Source organism: Rhinolophus sinicus, linkage group LG07 (assembly GCF_036562045.2).
Source record: "Rhinolophus sinicus isolate RSC01 linkage group LG07, ASM3656204v1, whole genome shotgun sequence".
NCBI classification, from domain to species: domain Eukaryota; kingdom Metazoa; phylum Chordata; class Mammalia; order Chiroptera; family Rhinolophidae; genus Rhinolophus; species Rhinolophus sinicus.
In genome coordinates, this window is record NC_133757.1 from 104,665,702 (window position 1) to 104,689,126 (window position 23,425).

The 23,425-nt window shown below is 48.5% G+C and overlaps 1 protein-coding gene across 5 annotated transcripts in view; it reads right to left on the reverse strand.

The window, feature by feature from the left end:
* Positions 1-8,257: 8,257 nt before the first annotated feature.
* The window catches only part of FHDC1 (FH2 domain containing 1), a 40,754-nt gene continuing 25,586 nt past the window's right edge, over positions 8,258-23,425 (reverse strand). For all 5 annotated transcript variants that reach the window (XM_019722596.2, XM_074338435.1, XM_074338433.1 and 2 more), the window contains 6 exons: positions 22,814-22,884; positions 22,609-22,716; positions 20,763-20,833; positions 18,564-18,681; positions 14,774-14,938; positions 8,258-12,566 (listed from right to left, as the gene is read on the reverse strand). In XM_019722596.2, the coding sequence (XP_019578155.2) occupies positions 10,542-12,566; positions 14,774-14,938; positions 18,564-18,681; positions 20,763-20,833; positions 22,609-22,716; positions 22,814-22,884 (2,558 nt within the window). In that variant the 3' untranslated portion in view covers positions 8,258-10,541. The remainder of the gene's footprint in view (positions 12,567-14,773; positions 14,939-18,563; positions 18,682-20,762; positions 20,834-22,608; positions 22,717-22,813; positions 22,885-23,425) is intronic.

The following is a 23,425-nucleotide window of genomic DNA, read 5'->3' on the forward strand; positions in this document are numbered from 1 at the left end:
TAGGAGCAGCCTTTGAGATGGGCTTATATCACTGATGCCCTCAAATCCTACATGGCCCAGCTTTTATCATTCAATCACAATATACATACGTAGGGAAAACTGCATATGTCACAAGGATTCCACAAACCCATATAATCAATGCCCTAAACAAATTACAGAGCATTCCCAGACCTCAGAAACCCTGCGTGTCCCTTTCAGGTCACTGACTGCCCTTCAAAGGGTCACCCCTATGCTGACTTCTAACAGCATAGATAAACTACGTGTCCCCCATTTTAACCCCATCAGCAACAGGGTTCGTAGGTGTCAAAAGACAAGGAGAACTAAGTGACTTTCGAAGTCTTGGGCTTCCCCAGCGAGTCAGCAGAGACCTAGCCTCTCGGCCAAGACCCCAGGCTAGCCCCAGCTTGCCCTGCGCCATGTGACATTGAGGGCCTCATGCAGCAGCAGCTCTCAGCTGAGTCACCTGGCCCCTGTGGGGAGGGTACAGTTTGGAGACGTGATGTAAGTGGCTGGGACAAGCTCCTGGTACTTTCCTCTAAGAGGCCTCGATGGTGACAAACCTCAGAGCCTTAAAGATGTATTAGATTGTGGGACATGGCTAAACGTAGCCACAGTGAGAAGCAATGATCTAGTGTGCTCATATTACTTTAGAATTTCTCTTTTCGAAATTCCTTAGGAGCCAGCTGATAAGCCATAGATTTTATCTTGTGCCTTATCACATTGTGATGAAAGACAGGTGTAAGCCTGTTTAACTGCCCACCATTTTTCTCACATGTGTACCCATGAGAAAACAGCTGCAGCCAATTGTCACTGAGCATACAGGAAATAGTCAGGGAACAGACATCCCTAATAATTCCAATTACCATTTATTGAGCACATTCTATGCACCAGGATATCTTTCTCATTGTAATAAAACTCCCAAAAGGTAGGCATAATTTTCCCCATTTTACAGAGGAGAAACTGAGACTCAGATGGGAAGTGACTTCCCTGAGGTAACCCAGTTAGCAGAGTTGGGATTTGAACCAGGTCTGTCTGGCTGCAAAGTCCATGCTCTCATCTGTCAGTCTTCACAAGTCCTCAGAAAGGCCCAGAGGGACAACCACAAAGACCAGTGATGGGAAAGCTTTTGAGCCCCTTCTGAGGAGGTGGCACAAGATGTGGGCGAATGGAGAAGAAGAGGGGGACCCCGGTGTCATACAGGGTCTCCGGTCCCATTCTCCGCACAAGAACGCAGGACATGGTGAGGCCAAAAAGGAACACCAACGGAGCCATAGATAGGGGAGTCATACCACTGTATTCTTCCTGTGTCTTCCTGGAGACACAGGAAGCAGGAGCCACACGATACGCAATCTGCTGTTTGCTTCTCTGCCAACAAACCAACCAATGAACCCAGCCACAGCAGTTATATTAGTGGTTAATGGCTCACTGGTTACAGCTGATGGCCACCCAGCCACAGCGGATGGCCATCTGATTACAGCTGATGGCCACCTAATAACCGAGCCAGCACCTTGCCACGTGAGGCTGAGAGCCTGGAAACTGCTCTCTGGGACTCTGTCCCCACACCCAGCATCCCTACCTAACATTCTTGCCAAGAACCATTAGAATCAAAGAACAGCAGCCCTGATGGATCCTTGGAGGACATGGAGCCCCACCTGGAGGAATGAGGAAACAGACACTTAGGAAGGATATGTCACTGGCCCAGGGTCACCCGAGGCAGGATGAGGAGGTCTGTGCTCCGTCCTCAGCATCTGGTGGCCTCCTTTTCCTGTCTTGCTTTCTTTGCGGCCAGGGTGGCAGGTTTGATGTGAGCAGAAGAACCCCCCCCCCCAGGTGGCCCCACAGGGGAGTCAGGATGGAGTATGTTGGGCTGTGGCGGCAGAGCCTCCCGCTCTGTGTGCTGCTGTGGGGTGTGTTGACCTTGAGGGAGACTCCGAACACAGTGTGTTCCCTTGGACTTTCCCTGAACCAACTGCTACCGTGTAGAGAGCACCTTCCCTTTATATAAATGTTGGGCAAACATTTTCCCAGAGGAGAGAAGTCAGGAGTCCAGGCAAGAGGGAACCCCTGAAGACTTTGGCCTCGAGGATGAGAGCATGGGCCTTAGAAACAAATGCGTTTTATAGACCCAATAAATTAGGCACAACCTAGCTATGTGTTTTCAGGTGTCACGGAGCCCTGCCTTGCTTACTCTGCTGGAGGAAGATGCAGAAGTAGAGAGAAAGCTGGGTTCAGTGACCTGTCTAAGGTCACCCAGCCAGATAGGGACAGAGTCCGAGTGAGGACCCCCTGCACTAAGTCAGCAAGCTGCTGTAGAGCCTGCTGGCCTCCTTGCATGGCACACATTTGTCTCTAAAGCCTTCTTGGCCAGCCAGCTCACATCACTCAAACTTCTGAGCAGCTGGCTATTCTAGGGCTCAGACCTAGAATAGCAATAATGGCAAACACTTACACTGTCTTAACATATTAGTCATTTAATTCTCAAAACTGCTCTGAAGTTACACAGGGCTATGATTCCCAGGCAGAGATGTTAAGCATTTTGCCCAAGGTCACACAGCGAATAAATGGCAGAGCAGGCAGCAGCCTAGCTGCTGGTGGAGCGAGGGCACTCAGCCCTTCCATCCCCACAACATCCCCTGAAATGTATCGGGGCCTTTTGCAAATCAGGGATGAGAGACTCATGTTTGAAAAACCTACTGGCTGCTTCTCCCTACTCTCGGTGCTTGCGTACGCGGCTTAGGGTGCCCAGGGCAGATGAATGCAGCCCTGCGGTGGGGCTTTGGCTCCCCGAGAAGAAGCTGCTTCTCAGTGGGCCCGAGGGCTTGTGGGGTGGCCATGAGGTCCCCTTTTCTCTCAATGTAAAGTACAGGCCCCGTGCCTTCAGTTGGGAGACCTGGATGCCACCACCGTTACGTGCGTCAGCCAAGTAGGCAGACAGAGACCTGTCAGTGTGGGTGAGGCTGTGGGCTGTGGTCCTCAATTACAGGTTCCCCTAAGCACAGGTCTCTGAATCTTCCCCTCACCCATTTAATTCCATCAGCCCACACGGGCTCAGTTCCTACTGAGTGGCAGCCCTTGCTGGGCCCTGGAGGGCTCCAGAGATGAAGAAGCCCCCCCACCCCACCCCACACACGCACCCCAGGAGGTCTGTCACAGCCTAGCCCAGGAGTCAAACAAACACGGCCCACTGTTCTACGGGTCAGGTGGTGGCCAGCGTTTATAACCCCACGGGCCCTGAGAGTTCAGGGGAAGGAAAGTTCAGTCGCCAAAGCAAAGGTCAGAGAAGAGTTGATGGAGGGAAGGAAGGCCAATCTGGACTTGGCGGGCAGGTGGGCTTCCGAGGAGCCCCTGCACAACACAGGTCTGGGCACCCCGTTTTAGAGTCCTTGCCAGAGCTTTCTGGAACGACAAACCTTATTTTAACTGTCACTGAAAACCTGTCCTTAGGTGACTGTCCTGCTGCGCCAGTGCCCTGCCTGTGGACAAATCCAAGAAGAATAAACAGATGCTGCCCAAAGCAACCATGGGCCCTCCACCCAAAGGTGACGATGAGTCTCCTGAAGCTTCTGCTCATGACTTTTCAAGGTGCAGCGGGGCCTCCCACGAGGTGACCCCGCCAAGGGAAAGTGGCCTTCAGGGTCTATAGATCAACTTAGCCAGAGTGTGGGCAGTCATTTTATAGGTTCAGAGTCTTCCAGGTGGAAGGGACCTGTTGGTCTCCCGCCCAGGGAGGTAGGACAAGTGGCTTTGGCATGAATTTCTCCTGTCCCTGGTGATTTATCTCCATTTTGCTTTGGAACAAAACAGAATAAGATGAATCCCACCACCAAGTTTTTATTGTCCTGTTTCAGTTGAAACCACCTCAGCGGCCTCCTCCTCAAGCTGCTCATCCGTATGCTCGGTGCCACACCTCCTCTGTCCCCGTCGTCCTCCTCCGTCATGCTCCAGCTCTTCGGGGTTCCGCCTCCGGCAAGGTGTCCCCGGGCGGAGCACCATGTCCAGACGGGGACTAACTAGCTGGACCTCACGCTGGATGCTATCGCTCCACGAATGTGGCCAACATGCTGCTTTGGCTAGCTACGTGAGACCACTGGCTCACACACTTCCCTTTGACCTCTCCCAGAAGGAATCCCTCCACTGACAAGTGGGAATGACAAGTTCTGGGTCACTGGGACAGTGGGTGTGTGCTGAGCAACTATCGGCAAAGCCGTGAGCTTTTTGGGAGAAAAGCACTAGCCAGGGTTCAACCTGTTAGGAGCTGGCTGAGAAAAGCAGGGGATCGGGAGGAGGCTGAGAACATTTAGTACCTCGTCCAGGTGCTTAGCTAGTGACTATTTCTATTGCACTGGAGTCAAACCTGAACTTGGGAGTAGGAGTCCGTGTGGGGGTGGGGAGACCGTTGTGCTGTCTGTCTGTCATCAGTGGCAAGAAGTCTGCCCGGCAGGCAGCCCACTTCTTTCCTCTCCTCCCTGGGGATGAGTCAGCAGTGGGAACCACTGGTGCCCTGGGAAAGAGGAACATACAGCTGACCAAGAAGGCTGATGTCTCTGTTCACCCACAGCTGAATGGAGGCACTGTTCTTTCTGCTAGGGCAACTTTCAAAGCTGAACCATCATTTGAATCCGAATATAGCTCAACCCCCTCTACTGCGCCTTCCCAGACTGGCAAAATAGTTGTCCCTGAAAGTGGCAAGGTTTGTCCAGATTCTCCCAGCAACTTTCTTGGTCCGATGGGGAGCCGTTTACAGCATGAAGTGGTGAAAGGTAAATTAATCTATCCTGACAGCTTTGGAAAGCACCAGGGCTGTCTTCCTTCCAGGGAGTACTTCCACATTTCAAAAGGGGCTGGGGGGGAGGGCGGGGTGTGTGTGTGTGGGGGGTGGGTTGTCCAGCATCCCTTCTTCTGCCCGCATTCTGAGCATGCTCATTGCTCCCATCCTGCACTGAGTCAGCACCCTGGAGAGCTGCACCCCACCCCTTCCTAACCAGTGAGGTCAGCACACAGGCTGGCCTGCCTGGCCCCAGTACACAACCACTAGGCAAGGCTCCCAAGAACTGAGTTGAAGTCATGCTCATGAATGCTGCGGAAAACTCCAGAAGCCAAGAGGCCCAGGGAACAGGGCTCCAAAGATTAGCTATGCTGACAGAATCTCACCGTGGGCACTGAGATGGGTGTGACATCGTTCAGCACTTATTAGCAAATTGCTTCATAGATGCTGCATTGCAATCTTCCTAAAGGGCAGCCATTGCAAAGACTCATGAAGTGTCACTTCCTATGGTCCCCTGATGCCATTGTTCTGGAAGTTCTGATGCTACATGACCAAGAGCTCCAGACTCAAAGGAGTGGCCGAGCGTCTGATTGGAGGTGCTTCTGTTTTAAGATCCAAGTGAGACCACTTTCTCAAGCTTCAGTTAGGCAGCTCCCCCTCTCACCAGGCGCTGAGGTGAGTTGATGTCTCTGTATCGCTTGCGCAGGAGGAAACAAACCTGATTGCCCGACAGAGGCTCAGAGAGGGGCCCAGCCCTGACAACAGCTCATGAGCCACACAACAGAACCCCAGCCTCTGGCCTCTCTCCAGCCCACTGTTTCTCAACAGCAGGGTGAAATATGAACCCCTGGGAAATTGTTTAAAATGCAAATTTTGAGGCCCCACCAGAGAGATTCTGACTTGGCATAGGTCTGGGGTGGGGCTGGGAATCACCCACCAGCCCTGGGTGATTCTGCTACACACAGGCCCACGCCCCACTGTGAGAAAGTGGGGGCCACTATGTTCTCCATACGGTCAGAGGTCGGGGGGCACCTTGGAGAGCTCATTACCTGCAGTGAATGTCCAGCTCCCACTGCAGTGACCCACTGGGCCAGCTCCCAGCTGCCCTTGGTTCACGAGGTCATGGCCCTAGATACACAGGGGCCTCGCCACAATCCTGCCATCTTCTCACTTGTTATCAGGAGGCGACGGGAGGGTGGCTGATCCAGACTTCCTCCTGGAAAGCTGAAAGCAGAGGGCGTACCCGCTTCTGCTGGGCTAATGTGCTCTCTATTAGGGAGAACAGACAACAGGTAGCCTCTGATAAAGACAGAGCCTACATTCACTGGAGCTGGCCTAGGAGACGGCAGTCCCTGTGTCTGACCCAGAGTGGAGAGGCCTCTTCTCACCTAGTAGTGGCTGGTGAACGTTACTGGGGCCCTCAGGCTGCAGCAGCGTAGCCCCTACTTGAAGTCCTGAAGTAGGGCAGGGATGTTCCTGGCCCCCTGGTATTTTCCTCTAGAAACCCTGCCATGAGCGAGGTTCTCCTCCGTGGAAATACTGGTGCCACAGTCCACCCACGAATGGATTAAATAGGTTTTCAGGGGGCTGTCCTGGAAACCTACCTATAATGCATGACATTGTTGCTCTGGGAAAGTGCATTCCGAACTCCTCAAATCCAATTGTGAGCAAACTTGGGGACCGTCATCTGCCTGTGAGTTAGGGGCTGCTTGTATGACTCAGCCCTTGAATCTCTGAGGAGGCAGGGGAAAGCCCAGGCCCTGATTCCCAAGGCCAGGCCCGAATGTGCCCATGGGACCTCCCAGCAGCATTCTCACCGAAAGGCCCCGCAATCTTGGTTCCACAGGCTGCTGGTCAGGTTGTGCCAGGCTCCTGGTGAGCTCTTGGTCAAGGGCCCATGAATGAGGGCTGCTTGGGGCCGAGACCTTTCTTGCAGGGGGGTCCAATTGTCCTACTCACCAACCAGGAAGCCAAGAGCTTCATGCAGAGCTCTGGCCTGGGAGGCAGAAAAGCCATTATCTTCAACTACCAGAAGGTTACTCTGTCTTCACTGAGGTGATCCTGTGAGCCCTAGGGCTTTTTACTGGAAGATGTTTGCAGATGAAAACTGCCCCCAGGGAGAGGTCACTCTGGGTTACGTTTTCCTCCTTGCCACAGATTCAGTCCAGCTGTGTGCTGATACCCCATCCATGCTGAGCAGGGTGACTTGGCAGACCCACTGTCCTCCATTTTGCTTATGCTCGGGGCCGAAATAATTTTAAAAAGTACTTAGTGACCAGATGCAATATCCCTTACTCAAATTTGATGCTTATATGTGGGGAAACAGCCCCCCCCCAAAAAAAAAAAATTGGGGAGAGGCAGGACTGTAACAGATGGCGGACTGTAGCACAATTAAGCATTAAGAATAAAGTCTAAGTTTCAATAGAAAATTCTGTGCAAGTGCAAAATGTCATCATTGCCAGATGGGAGGAGTTGAAGAGATTCCATACCCTTAGAGGCAGAAATTGATTTGCGCACCTTAGAAAGTTGAATTAAGAGTTCTACCAAACTATTCTGGAGCCTCTCATCATAAAACATAAATATGCAGACTCTGGAATCAACAATTAGGAAACTGTGACCCTGAATCTCAGCCGGTATCTTCAGGAGGAAGAGCGGAACACAGGGTCCTCGTGAAACCCATAAATGAAAGGGTAACAGGAATACCACTTGAGACCTTTTTTGGGGTGTAAGTAACTAACCCCTGATACAGCAGGGCTGAAGGTGTAGAGAGGACTCCCGTGTCCCAAACTGCTCTTAACAGGCAAAACCAGGCTCTAAATGTCACAGTGCAAGCAGCAACTCATGAGGCGTCACCTATCCTCTCATCCAGGTTCAGGGATATTCCTCTAACCCACTTACAGATGAAGTAAGTGGGAGAGTGGCCAGGACTACAACTTGATGTGAAACCCCAAGGTATGAGGTGCATTTTATGCACAACCCCCCTTTCCTGTCAAATACGCACCAAGCCTGCATTTGAAGGAAGACTCCACCTCCCTCCCTCCCTGCTCATTCCTGAGGCGGCGCAAAGGTGAGCTGTGATTTCCCAATAGTGTCCTGAGCCCAAACACATGAGGACACACAGCAGCAGATCCAGACTTGCCGGCCCCACGGAGATTGCACAAAGCTTGGCCCCAAATGTGGAATAATGGAGTGTGTATGAAGTGCTGAACATTCCAGCGAAGGCTGTGTCAGATGCTCGCCTGCATTCCCACAGGTCTGGCGCAAGGCCCACTGCCTAGGCCCTCAGCTAAATGCAGGTTCTCTGCTACCAAGAAAATACACACACACCAACAGCCTAACTCTGGTTCTTGAACCTTTTGAGAACAAGACTCCTGTATCCCAACCTTCCCATTCCACCTGCATCCAGCCTTCCTCTCCCACCTGGAAAACAACACACACACACACACACACACACACACACACCCCAGAATAAGTGGAGGATAAAACACAATCTCATAAACAGGAACTTTATTAAACTACATGTTACGTAAAATAACATATAAATGGACCTTTAAATACATTGTTCATCTGCAACAATTTTATACAGAAACTTATTTACATTTCTCCATTATATATTTAAATTACTTTTCCAAGCTTACTACCGATAAAAGGTAATAGAATGATCACCTGCTCACACAGATGCGAACATAGAAGCTGTCCAGAGGGCTAAGCAAGTAAAATACCCCTTCTCAGGAAACTCAGCGTATTAGGTTTCGAAGCAACGACTCATTCTGGAGGTGCTTTCTTCTGAGCAGGCCCTTATGTGAGGCCTCTGCTGCAGAGATGCTGGGGGTGGGTTCTGAGGAGCTGGTCCCAGGGCCAAGGTGGGTCCTTGGCTGTTTGTGATGACTCAGACTCCTGGAGTTAGAAGGACCCTTGGAGACCACCATCGAAGCCACGCCTCCACTTCTACAGACTGGGGAACAGAGGCTTAGGGACAGGGAGTGAGTGACTTGCTAGTTACATGGCATCAGCAGGGACTCTGACCCTGATTCCTAGGGTCCCACCTAGGGGTCCCGACCCTGTCACTCCACAAATGCACAAGCTTTTGACCTCTTTCATCCATTTCCCACCCATCCATGGGACCTATGTTTTGAACATTGTTGTCTGAATGGTTAAATAGATGATTTCTTAAGCTTTCTGAAATGGTGAAAAATGGTTCAGGATTCCCATCAACCTGGTAACATCTACTAGGGGCTATTTTTACAAGAGGTTTTGTGGTCAGGTGCCTTACTTCTGCAGCCATCAAATTTACCCTTTCAAAATAGCTGACTTGTAAAAGTTGAATTTGGATGCAAGGCAACACTGTACAGGAGGAAGACTGTAATACATCCTATTTGCCAAATCCATCTACCACTGTTGGATCCGAAATGAGGTTTCACTAATAAGTGACCAAAAGTGAAAAAAGGGGCAATTAAAAAAACCCCCAAAAAACAAAAAAGCTTCAAGAATCCCCCCTATTTCCCCATTAGTCCAAGAGGGAAGTAGTAAATGGAACACTGGGTAGAAAAGTCCATGTTTCCCCCTTTCTTTTGAATGAAGCCTTCTTTTTTTTTCTTTTATCAAATTTTTCTTGATGGTATAAATTTTTCTAAAAGTAATTTCATTTTTTTTGGTCGGTGTTTAAAAACTTGATTTAGTTTTTGTCAGGATTTCTCAGGATTTCAAAACCACTGTACCAAAGAACAGACGTCAACACTTGAAAGTATCACTGTTGATAGAGATAGAGATAGAGATAGAGATACTACAGGCTCCAGGTCACATTAGAAAAGGAGGAGGGGCTGGAAGCAGGCAAAGAGAGAAGAGGGGAAAGAAAGACTGGGAAACAGAAGGGTTTATTCTTCCCTGTAACCAGAGCGAACACAAGTCATAGCAGCCTTCACTCAGTTTTACAACAGATACACAAATGGGAAAACACGGTGGGGAAAGGTGTGCTCAGCTGAACAGTCCCAGATGCCTTTCCATCAGAATATGGCACTGCTACATTCTGGACAATGCAGCCTTCTCCCAGGGGCTGCCACCTGTTTGCAGGGAGGCTCGCTCTACAGCCATGCCCCCCTCCCGGCCCCTCCAGGAGCACATCCCTCTGCCCATGTACCTGCCCTGCATGCACAGGAGCACCCACTTCTGTCCATCAGTTTTACTTTCCCTCCTGCTCACACGCAAAACCTCACCCAAAGTCACGCAGGGAGAGGTGAGCAAGGCAGAAAGTCTTCAAGGACGCAGTGCCAACCACAGAACACCGAGGGCTTGTAGAGCAGTCCAGTTGCCAGCAATGGATGATGTGTGGACCGGAGGAACCCCGAGGCCAGGGAATGCAGGAAAATAAAAAGATCTTCAAAGGAAGGGGTTTTTCTTCTGTCTTTTTTTTTTTTTTTGGAGGCATTCACTCTGCGAAAGGAACCAACTAAAACAACATGGAATTTTTATATTAAAAAAATAAGGCTTTGATGTACAAAAACCTGCCCAAATTCATTTTTTCACTCATTACATAAGGTCATCTTACACAGCCGGGTCTTTATTTTGGAGAAGAGGGTTTGCTCGCACACACCTCCGGGGTGTATGTGGGGGGTGCCGGCCCAACATGGGGGTGAGTGGGGACTTGACGGGAGTCAGCACAGCAGGCAGCAGTCCACAGGCCTCCCGGACTGTGCCTTCAGTGACAGGAGCTTGACGTGGAACAAACATTTGGTGCTGGCCTCATGACAGCCGCAGGAGATGAGAGAGCACAGGCACGTCACTTCCACAAAGGATTAAGGATTTTCCCCAGCGTGGTCCGACTGGAGTCTTTCAGTCTGAGGGAGGTCCTTTCTGCAGTCCCTCTGCCTATGTTGGCACTGGGACCCTCAGGAGACTCTGGATACCTTTTGGGGGTCCGGGCGCTGACAGCCCGCCGTAGGGTGCCGTCCTTGGGGGCATCGTCAGGGCCACCCTTCACTCTCAGCTGCCGCTGGGACACTGTCCGGGTGAGGCCGGGGGCTTTGGCCACAGGAGGGGAATCTGTTCTCATGCACCGAGATGAGGAGGCCACTGTGTTTCGAGCAAAGCTCGGGAGGTGAGGTGGGGCACGGGGGGCAGCGGGGGTCGGCGGGGGCTTAGGCTCTTCTTCAGGGCTCTGGGGGCCCTGGGAGTTGGAGCGGCAGATCTTATTTTCCTCCGATTTCTGTCTGGGGACGTTGCGGAGGGGCTTGGCGCTGGGCTTCTTGAGGGATCCCTTGTGCTGCAGTGGGGGCTCCTTCCCCGGCCGTGTGCTGCCGGAGCCCACCCTTGCTCGCGGCCTCGGCTCCTCGGTCACCGCAGCTACCGCCCCAGCCCCCTTCGAGGACCTCTTGGGTGATGTGTCTGAGGTGCCCCTCATGGAGCCCTGGCGCGGGCGTGACCACGGTGCATCTGCGCCGCTGGGGGGCTCCCGAGGGGACTGCTTAGAGCCCGTGGAGCCCCTGCTGGCCCTGGAGATAGGCACGACTTTGCGCATGCTCGCACTCTCGGAGGACGTCAAGGTCCTCACCGGCTTGAGCGCCGCCCCCTGGCTCCGTGGGACAGTCTCCGTGTTGGGGGCCCCCTGGGATGCCTCTTTGAGGGAGTTTCTCTTTGGTGCTATCCCATCCTTCTCTTTGGCGGGTCTGTCCTCGGAAAGGCCACCCTTGCAGCTGGGCCCACTTTTCTCGGAGGCGGGAGCAGAGGCCTCCCCAGGGGGACTGGATACAGGGTTAGAGGACACTTGGCTGCCACCGCTCTCCCCTGCCCCAGAGGACACAGAGCCATCCCCGTCACCGCTCTCCCCTGGCTCCCCACCGCTGGGCCTGGAGTCAGTTCCCTCTGAGTAGTCCAAGGTCAGCGAGCAGTCAGTGGTGTCTGAGATATAGAACACAGGCCCAGGATCTTTGTTCTCAGGTTCGCTGCTGGGCTCATCAGGGGCAGCCCCGTCACCCTGCGGGGCTGGGCTGAGACTCCCCTGGGCACCTCTGACCACAGGGGTCGGGCTGCCATTGTCAGGGTCGGCGCCAAGGGGCTGCAGGATCCCATCTCCGGGAGACACCGGCTCTACTGGGAGGAAGTCATTCAGGATCAGCTGGGGTGTCTCCTGTGGGCCCTTGGGACCCTGGAGGTCAAACTGAGCCAGCCCGGTCACCAACTCATGCTCCTTAACCCCCAGAGCCAATGGTGAGAGTGGAGGGGACCAGGCGGGCCCCAGGCTCACAGGCTCGCTGTTCCTCTTCTGGAGCATGCTGAGCCCCCTGCGACGAGCTCGGAGCAAAACCGGGGCGGGTTCCTCGGGCTGGGGGACTACGAGCTGGCCTTGACAAGCTGAGGGTGTGTCGGGTGTTTCCTCCTGGCCCTCTGAGGCCTGAGGTCTGTGTGTGCGGTTGGAGTCCCGGTCACTTGGCTCTCCAGGCTCCACCCAGGCCGCTGCGGCCCGGGCCTGCCGCGGGCTGTTCCAGGGCAAGCTGTTGAACTTGTGTTCCTCTGGGCTGCCGGTGGAGCTCTCCAGGAAGGTCAGCAGCTCCCGGTCAGTGGCGGCGCCCAAGGAGAGGCGGGAGCGGCGGGCATTGGGGGGTCGGCAGGAAGGGCTGACAGGCCTGCGGCGCAGAAAAGGGGGCAGGTCCTCCGCACCCTTCTTGGTCAGCAACTCCACATCGTTCTCACTGCTGCTCCGGCCAAATCCCACAAGCTCCCCAGCCGCCCAGGAGCGCCGCTTCTGCTCCAGCTCCTTCAGCCTCTGCAGCCGCCTCAGCTCCTGCATCTCCCGGTCGTGGTTGTCCTGACGGAGGGATGGGGAGAAGCCCGAAGATGCATGAGACACGCGGTACCCGTGTGCCATTCCAGAGCCACCTACTCTAAGGGCCCAATGAGACAGACATACGTGTGTGGAGGAGAGACCTGGGTCATGAGTGTCACTGAGAGACGGTGTGAGTGTGGGGGGAGGGCTCAGTTCTTCCAAAGCTATGTGGGGGTGACCGGAAGAGCACACTGGGCCTGCCCCAGGAGTAAGAGTCTGTCTAAGGTTGTTATCGGATCCATGGGCCCAACTTGCAGCTTTCTAGTCAAGGCATCGTCTCCTCAGTGTGAGCTGTGATTGCTCACATGCACGGTTGTGACCACAGCTCTGAGGAAACCCAACTTGATTCTCAGCAGGACAATATAGAAAGGACTTCCGGGAGAGTGCTATTTAGGCCATGGCAGAGAAAAAGACTATGGGTGGTAAAGCGGAAACCTGAAATTGTACCTCTGTGTTGCATAGACACACATACACACTCACACACTAATGCTTCTGAGCAGCACATTCTACTTAACAAAGATTTAGACCAGGGGTGTCCAAACTGCGGCCTGTGGGCCAACTGCGGCCCATATCCATTGTTAATTGGCCCGCAACAAATTCCAAAAATATATTTAGTTTACTTAAATAAACCAGATGAGGCAATACGTACTTCACCTCGAGTGAGTGGCCCAGCTGTTTATGTATTTTACCGCATATCGCCCTTGGTGAAAAACATTGAAAAAAAGTTTGGACACCCCTGATTTAGACGCATAAATGTACACCCAAGATATTAAGAGAGGCCTTTCAAATCTGTTCTCTGACTGATCCCTGGTTAAAAAAAAAGACACAAACACCAGAAATGCCAGGGTTGCACTGTCCCTTGTGCCCCATGCCCTTCCCACCATCAGAGAAGAGGATTTGCCTTACAAATCCTTCTACCTTCCACCCTGCTCCAAGTACCCAGCCCTTCTCCATCAAAATGGAACCAGAATAAATGCACACTCCAAACACACTTTACTGTCTGGCTGTGTACTTTAAATATATTCGTGTCATATAAATATGTGGATTTCACAACCCAAATCTGTTATCGGTAGCACTTTTTACTTAAAATCAGTTTCCTCAAATGTTAGACATTCCTATTCAAGTTGCTGTGAGGCTCTGGCTCTGGCTGGCTAGCTGCCAGAGGTGGGGGTGGGGCCAGCTCCTGACTCTGAGAGCAGCTGGGCTGAGAGCATCACACAGGTGGCCTTGAGGGCCTAGAGAATTCTGGTTGGGAGTGAGGGCCTTAGAAGGAGCCAATTTGGCACCTATGATCCATTACCGCCTTCCCTGCTGAGCTCACTGCTTGGACAAGTCAGAGTAAACGTGGACACAGGCTGAGCCTCCTTCTCTAGGCTAGACAGAGGAAGGAGGAGCAAGCACTCAAGGAACTGACTACTCACTGAGGGCTGGGGTGAAATTCCACCAGTCCCTCAAAGAAATTCAACTATGGACAAATCTGCTTTTAAAATGCAGAGGAAGAGATGACGCGCAAGTATTAGGTTTCTCATCACCACCTGAAATGAAGGGAGATGAGTTGTTTTGTTCTTAATTGAGATTATCTGCAAAACCTAGTGACCCAGAGAGTTTTTCTGGCTTCAGCAATGAACTCAGAGATGAGTGGAATTGCTGGTTGAAGGGTAAGGTGTGCTCAACAGCAGCATGCTCCCTGGATAGCTGAGAATTGCAAAGCCTGCTCTGGCCGAGGACAACAGGCGCTACCTCCGTGGTGATGGCTACAGTGCTTGACACAGTGAGAGAGGGCCTTCCGGTCACCCCACCGTGACAAAGGTCTCTTGGAAGAGGATATACTCTCCAGGGAAGGGGGGTGAGAAAGATATTTGGGACCTTCCAAGAGACTTTGTAATACTGTGAGTGCCATCGTAAATAAACCTTACTAACCAAATGCTGTTAGGGCTTGACAGCGAGTGTTTGGTATGAGGCAGCCAACTGCTAGAGTCCTGGTGGTACGGAAGTGCTTGGGGCTGGAATGACAGAGCCACTTCCCACTCATCCCCATCAAGAGCCTGGCAAGGCTGCCTGGGCCCGACTTTCCTGAATCCCCAGAAATGCTGAGCCATCATTCTGTTATGGGCCGAGGGCTGGGTCAGGAAGAAGAGAAATAAAAACCCCAAACAACTCAGGGAACACAGAGATGTCACCAGCCATACCTTAACCGCTTTGTTGAATCTGACACAAAAGTCTCTAAATATCTGAAGGCATTCATCCAGTTTCATGGTTTCTTTGTCTTCGCAGAAAAAATCTATGAGGGTGTGGGCCTCCTCTTGGAGCTGTTGTTTCCAGTGCTCCAGTTCTGTCAGCTTTTTCATAGAAAACTGCGGGGACACAAACAAGCACGCGTAGAAGTGAACACGCAGGGGACCAGGTGCCCGGCATCCCATCTGCTGCCCAGGGAAGATGTGCTCCTGGGTTAAGCAAGGGAAGGTTTATTGCAAGTCCAATGCATTCAGAGCCAAAAGAAAATTCATTTAAACCCAAACAGACCTGAGCGAAGCAAGGTGTGTGAGGTCTGGAAGCAATACACGAGATTGAAGAGTCTTAACCTATAGAATGCCACTAAAAATGTTCACCTTTAATGTCACTGAAAAGAATGACACAGGTGTACAGTTGGGTTTATTAAGGAAGATCCATTCTGCATCTGTTCTATTCTCTCTTAAAACTGAGTCTTATACTAGCTGAGAGTTTACTTTAGGGACCCAGGAGTCACGTGTTCTATTGACAAGTTGTCCTGCTGACATGAGAGTTTAAACTTAACCCCAAAGGAGCTACGTCTGAGTCAGTGTCACCCCCACAGGACTGAAGCCCTCATGCCTAGACACAGACCCCAGCCAGGGTTTCTTATCCAGGGGTACTTATCTAATCAGCTTTGGATGCTCTGTCGAAAGTCCATGCAATTTAGTAGCTATGGGGTGGATCTAGCATTAATAGCTTATTAAATCCCCCAGGAAATTCTAGGGGGGAGTACCCATGGTTAGAAATTATAGCCCTCTACAAATCCATCCTCTTGACTTCTTCATTTTCTCCTACTTCTTCTAGGACAAAGTCTCTAATGTCCCTATAGATCCAGGTACTACCTCAACGAACAAGTGGGACTGAAAGAAGCTTACTGTCTTCCAATGAGCTCCAGCCCTTTCGGGATGGGATCCCCAAGGGCCAAAGGGCACAAACACACTTCCCCGACAGCCGTTCAGTGACAGCTGGTATTGAGCTGGCGTGAGCACACAGTGTGGTCCGAGGAGCCACGGCCTGACAGAGAACTGGGATCATCACGTTGAAGCCGCCCGTTGCTTCCTCTCGCACTGGGTAAGTCAGCTTTTATGAAGAAAGAATGTGTCTCGCTTTATGCACTCAGGTGTGTCAGGTTTTTAAGGACGCTTGTTTTTGAGAAACTTCTTGAGTGGGGTGACAGGCCTAGGTCATGGGGAAGTGACAGGCTGCCCACCCTCCAGGAGTCCAATCACTGCTGGAACATGCTTGGAGAGCTACAGAAACTAAAGAGAAATTCCGAGGAGACACATCACCTCCGACCCACTCCAACACACTCTCCTCCTTAAAAGCGCTTTTCTTACACCAAACACATTCAAGAGATAGTAGGAAACCAAAACTATTTAGTAAACCAAATACCAGAGAAAGTAACCATCTGAGTCAGTAGCCCAAGGCAGTGTGTGCATTGATGTTGTATTCTTTATGGAGAGAAGGGTATTAATGAAAGGGTAAACCTTCGCCTGACATTCTTCCACAGATGGAAAGATGGATTCCAGCCAAGAATAGCTCAACTGCAGAAAAAAATGGGACTCTTGACAAGCATCTACATAGGAGCTTACTCCACCTTTATGTCTCATCATTAGAGTCCGGGGGACTGAGAGAGTACCGGGAAGGGATAACTTAATGCATTCAGTCACCCTTAGGACCTGGGAAAGTGAAATATTCTGAACACCGATGTGTCAAGCCACGGTGCTTATTCTCTGAACCCTGCCCACATGACTAGGGCCACAAACAAAAAGGTTCAGACCTCACTGGCAAAGCGTGGAAGACAACAGATTAGCAGTTGTGGTAGCAAATTCAACTTTCCATCTCTAACTTGTCTGCTATGGACCAAAATTCTAAGCCAATTTACTCAGTATTTCTTGCCCAAAGGGGCAAAATACTGAAACAGATCTGTACAACTGTGCTCCTGCCATTTTTCTGCTCGAAAATCTTCAGTGGCTCCCTAAAGCTTAGAGTATAAAGTTCAAAGTTTTCAGACTAACACTCAGAGCTCTTCCTGGCCTGACCCTAACCCACCTTAAAAAAATTGTATCTCCCCCATTTAAAGAAACTGAATTTTAAAAGGAAAAATAAATAGCTGGGTAGGGCACTTTATTTACAGAGATAAAAATGACTACCAGATATTGTATGTCAACTATAAGTAAACATATATGCATATATATAGTCATGAGAGGTGGAGTACAGCATAAGGAAGATAGTCAGTGGCATTGTAACAGTTATATAAAATGCCAGAGGGGTAGTAGCTTGGGGAAGGGGGGTTATCACTTTGTGAGGGGTGTAAATGTCTAACTATTATATTGCTTTGTACACCTGAAACTAATAAAAATAATAACAAAAAAAAAAAGACTACCAGAAAGAAGTGTTTAGAATCAAAACAACGTTGCCTTTTAAGACCAGTCTAGGGGTGCAGCTAAGACAGAGCTACTTTCCATCGTAAACCTTCCTGTACTGCTATTTAGCATACGATATTAGTATTTAATGTAAGAACTGGGGAATGAGTCACCCAGAATTCTCATCTCGAAGTGCGATGGGCCTTCTCCTTGGCTTTCTGGATTTGCTTCATTTGTCTGAATGTGGTCAATGCTGAGTGTTTTCCTACCTATTGTGAGGTGTGTCTGTGCTGCTGTTCGCTTTGTTCTTTCATTTGGAGAAAAATCTGTGCACTTGACGGGGACAAGCAGAGTTTGGCTGTATTTAAAAGGAAACACAGAACACGTGTTTATACAAATAAACTCCCAGCAGAGCCAAACAAAATCAAATGTTTGCTGATGGAGGCTGAAGCTCATGATGTTGGATGTAGCTTAATTACGAGGAAGCAGGGAGAGGCTTTGGTTGTTACAGCTTTTGGAGCGCAGCGCTACTCCCCAGGGCTGAGGGCAGCCCTGCCATACATATCCCACCTCCCTCATCTCAAAGCACTGACATTTAAGGTAGCACACCAGTTCCCTGAAGACTGAGAGCATGAAAAGGGGCCCCCCCGCTTTCTTTTTTCAAATAAGGAAGATAAAAGAAGTATGTCAGACTATGTGATTAGTGAGTCACAGTGAGCTGTCACAAACATGTCCACTCTGCTGTTTTCTGTTGATGTTGTTTGGAGCAGCTCCTGACACACCCTGTGGGCTGATGTATTTCGGGTGGTGATAGGCACAGCTATCGGGTTCTTCTGCTCTCATTCTACATGGTGCCAAAACGCGGCTCGTTGCTTTAATGAAAACAAGTGAAGGAACAACAGTCCAAGTTCTCAAGTGTCTCTATGGTTTCCATGGAACTTCGTTCTGTTGCCTCCAAGTTTGACTGGGAGACAGGAACTCCTAAACCATGATTTAGAACCGCAATTTGAGTTGCCAGGCACAAGTTGCCAAAGGTAAGCACCATAAACTTGATACCAATTCACCACGGCGCGGTGCAATCACTCCCATCGAGGAGTGATAAGCAGAGGTCCGCTCTCTAACGAATACTTTAGTAAGTCTAGACCCTATTCAATACCCTGTGCTCAAAAACCAATCCAGCAAAGAATGGGCATTGAAATACGGAGTTCCTTTTACTGACTGGGGGAAAAATGTGAATGGGAACCTGCCGCTTCCCCAAACACACCCATGCAAAAATTAAACCAGCCTCTGCGGTGCTGCTGGAAGATGACATTAGAGGGACGGAATTGAATCACCCACAGACCTGAAGGAAATCTTCCATCTGCTGACAAAGTTCACCATCCCCCTGGATGTTTTCCTTTAGAGATCTTGTCCTGACAAAGAGCGAGTGCAGTTCTGCCTCCATGTTATCCAGAGATAATCTAGAAGAAGAAAGGGGAGAGTGGGCAGTTGGCACAGGGAAGCTATGTGTCGTGTGCATACATCAAACAAGATCAACCGTTGGTCAACCCTACAGGCAGAAGGGGAGAGACAGCCACTGTGATTTCATTGACCTACCCCTGTATTTAGAGTTTCTTCCTATGTTTTGTTTAGGAGGAGATTCCTCCCTTAAAGACATGGGAGTTGTCTTAATACCTTTCTGCAATAAGCGTGAAAAATGAAAAGCTAGCAGGACTCAGACTTACACTTTCTTCTGGCTACTCAACACAAATACAAAAGCTCTAAGTCATGAAAACAAGGCCATGTATGTTGATAAACCTGATATTAAGGGTAACACGGAGATACGAAGCAGACATCATGTCGCTTGCCACGGACAGAGTATTTTAGAGACAACTAACACACAGCTAACAATTCTCAAAAAAAAAAAAAAGGTAGGGTTGATGCAAGTCTCTTGGTATATGTGTCAAATGAAGCTCAGTAGAGTATGAATGTTTTTGCCACCTGGTAAAGTGAACAGATGAAATAGAAAATCCAGGCAGAATTCAATTAGCAAATTCATAAATTAGTGTGCTTTCACGCTTCCCTTGTGAATTCTAACTTTTCTTTATGCAATAAAGTCTTCCACCTTCATTGGTCATTGGTACCCATTTTGATTTGTTTGTACTTTACCTGCTATTTCAAAGAAACAAACCTTACTGAATAGGTTGTTCCTAAGACAATAGCTAGCTCCCCCATCCAACTCTGACCAGAAATGTCAGTTCAAATGTAATGGCTACTTCTTTATATATCTCTCTTAGTAACATTTCTATACTAGTCAGAGGAAAAAATATTCCCACACAAATTTATGTTAGTAATTCAGTTTGTATTACTATAACAGTTTGTATCTTATAAGAAAGACGCTCATTCTTTGGAGGGAGTAATGTGGCGATCTGTAAACCTGAACTCTGAACGGTTCACGCCTTTGGACTGATAATCTTACTTTGGGAAAGACACGTAATCTGTGGTTAGATGTTCATAATCCATAACATTGAGACACTGGCCAATGACAGGGCTTAGTTTGAAAAGCTATGGTTCATGTAAGTTGATGCACGTGGTTTATGGCTGTCCTAACTGGAAATAGTCACTCAGATAATAAATATATGCAATTAAGCCTACTGCAAATAAATCCATGAACTGGGCTGATCCATGAAGTGGTGTGCTGGAGCAAGCTCATGAGACGCTACCATGGGTACAGACATCTCTTCCCAACTCTGCGTTTAGCAATGCCTTGCTCGTGGCTTGAAATCAGCCATGGCAGCAGTAGTTAGGCCACGGAAATCAGCAAATGCTACATACAGATCAGAACCTTCCCTCCCCCTCCCCCCAATCCCCCGCCAAAAGCTAGTTAGTTGAACATTTATCACTTGGATGCATGGCTGAGCATTGTAAATTTTAAAACATGGAACTCAAGATAGCACATATACACAGATTATAGCTACATTAAAATATACATCTACATTAGCACTAGAAGCAAATTAAAGTGTTGTAAATAGCGCTTTATGCTTGGTAGATACTTTCTCTGTAAAGCCAAGTGACTAATTTAAAATAAAATCCTTTCCCAGCCCTTGGTATGGTTCCAACTTCTTCTAATGCAATAGAAAATAAATGTACCATGTTAGATTCTACAAGGAAACAGTGTGATGTATGACCCTGGAAGTTTGACTGATAATATACCAACTCTCAAGGTAATAGGCTATGTCATTGGAGCTCTATCTTTTGGGTGTGGAGTGATTTGAAGTTCTTAATCCGTATTTTCTTTACACTGATGATATTCATTAGAATAGACTGCAATAGGGTTTTTTAGATTAAAAATAAGGATTAATTTTTCAAAACCCACAAATTCCAAAGGTTCACCCACATACCTTTGTAAGCAAATGAAAAGAAGGTCTGAAAGTCCAATAAAACAAAACTTTATAAAGTTCAAACTTGAATCCAAAAGTTATAAAATATTCATCAGTTTTCACAAAAGGTAGTTAACAAAAAACAAAAAACCCCCTTGAATCCTCACAATTCACTTGCTTACCTAGCAGCCTCCTGAACATAATGCAATTTTTCAGAAAAGCTTAGAAGAGTGGCATCTTTCTTTTGGGCTTCCTAGAACAAAAGCAGAATTTTCTCTCACTATTTAGATAAAACTGAAAGGAAATAATTTTCTTGGGGCTGAAAGGAATCTTAAAATCACTGTTCCTAGTTTTTATGCTTGACGCATTCAAAGCAACTCACTCATATATGAACTCTGATATTCTTAGTAAGATTTACCAGAATGCCCCTACTCTCAAGACACATTTAACTTCCCAGAGCAACTGACCCTACATGAAATACAATTTATGTGCATGAAAACTCAATGGAAGGAGGGGGTGGCTTAGCAGGGCCCATTGTTTCTCCGAGAATCCAACGTATGCTGCTTCTATACCAGCCATACCTATGAGTGTGCCTTTAAATGACCGAGATACCTTCAGTTGTTAAACCAGTTTGCAAACTGATTTTAATGAGAAGGTGCACAAGCCACAGAGATTTTGGATTCTTCACCTCATCACAGGGTACAAGGAAGGCAGGTATGAAGGGAGCAATTACCAACTCTGGAAACTTCCCCACCTGGGCAGGGGCAAGTTACACAGAGCACCTGGATACACAGATCTAAAAGGGCTGCCAGGAAACTACCTGCAAGACACCTGGGTTGCAGGAAGGTCCTGAAAAGTAACTTTTAAATTAATCCTGAGCTCAACATGTCCTCCGTCTTCTAAAGAATATAGTAATAATAGTGTTTATTATTATTTATGGAATGTTTACCATTTGCCGAACACCGAGCTAAACACTTTATGGAATTATCTCTGTCAGCCCTCTTGGTTACCTGGTTTTGAGGTATCACTACCCCCATCAGTAGATGAAGTGATTGAGGGTTTTAGGTTTAAGTGACTTGTCTGAGGAAGTACAGCAAATAAAGGACAAATCAAAATCTCCTCCTTCTGTCCTGTTCTAATGCTCACACTTAAAACAAACACGTGACACAGCTTACTCCCCAGGTTAAAGCTGTGTCTCCGTGACTGCTGTCAAAACAACAAGGCAATCCAACGAAGGAAAAACAAACTAGTACAATTCGTTACTGGAGATAATTTAACAACGAAGAGATAATTGTCCTTCGCTGATATTTCATTTTGTAACTAGTTCCTTTGGCATCACACAGACCTAGTCGAAAATGTTAAGTGATGGACAGGGTTCAGACTCCAAACCGTGGGCTCACAGCAAGGCCCTCTAACCCACAGTTCACAAAGGAAAAAGTGGAAATGACCTTTTTAATTGCTCTGACTCCCTCACTCTTTACATATAACTGGTCAAAAACCTCGTCAATTCAACATCAGAAATGTTTCAATACCCAGGCCTTCTACTAGCCAATCCTGTGGTCATTGCTCTGATTCTCGACTATCACCAATTAGAGCCAACAGACACCAAGGGGTACTCCTAGTTCTAGTTCTCGCTGCACTCCAATCCACCCTGCACATTGCCTTATTTTCCTACAAAACAAAAACAAAACACCTGGTCATGCCATATGCTGTGCACACGCTTCTGTTGGCTCTCCATTGCTAAAGCATGAAATCCAAAAGCCTCAGCTTTAGGATCTGAATCCTTTATAATCTGGCTTCACCCATTTCTCAGCCTCACTCCCCCGATCCCACCACGCCCCTCCAGTCCTATAACACTAGGTGCAGCTCCACTCAGGAATTTGCAAATAGTGCTTCTGCACAGAGAACCTTCTTGGCACCTGCCATGCTCTTTCCTAACTCTGATGACCCCTTACCCCTTGGAAAAACTTCACAGCCTCCATGGGGATTCACACACATTCTCTCTCTTTGTATAAGTCCCTTCCGTACCTGTGCAACAAAGTGCAGAAGGTTCATCCCAGGTTTGTTTGCTTTTGTGTCTGCCAATTTGAGCAAAGAAGACAGTTTAAATCCTACTGCATTGCCAGCATACCTTCCCTGAAGAAGACAAATCAAAAGAAAAAATATACAAAAACCTTTAGACAGACCCTTAAAGTTGGAAACGTATTTTTAATTTTTTTAAAATTTTACTTACTGCATTCATGATATTTCCCGCCTGTAGCACCAAGTGTAATATTGAATGTAGCTCCTCACATGACATCAGCTCTGTCAAAAAGAACACACCGCAATACCTTAGAGAAGCCTTTAGCTTAAATGCAGAAAAGACTACTGCCACATCCAAGTTCAAGGGTATCTGAAGCAAGCTCTGACCCTAAACTGTTTATAAAGACTGAAAAAAGCAAATAAAGCAGCACATTCTATGGTTATATCTAATGTACCATTTGCTACTGGCTATCCATACCCTAGTGTTTCACTGGAAATCAAATATGTGTGACACTTAAATGTACGAAATACTTCCATAATGAAGATTTTTCATGTAGTGGAAAATGTAAAAGCCTTATGAAAAGCAGCAAACTGTGCAATAGGAATAAATTTTCTCTTAGCAGTTATTGCTTTTTTCCTTTACATCCACTGGCCTTTGAGACTATACTTATGGAATATGAAAACTAATAGCAAGCAACATTTTGCTTAGTCGATGAGCTATGAGGAGATAAAATATAAACAGGCTGGAGTGACATGTAAATAAGTTGCAAAGTACCAACCCTTAGGGGCCAGGCACCCAGAGAATCTTTCCATTTTATTCAAA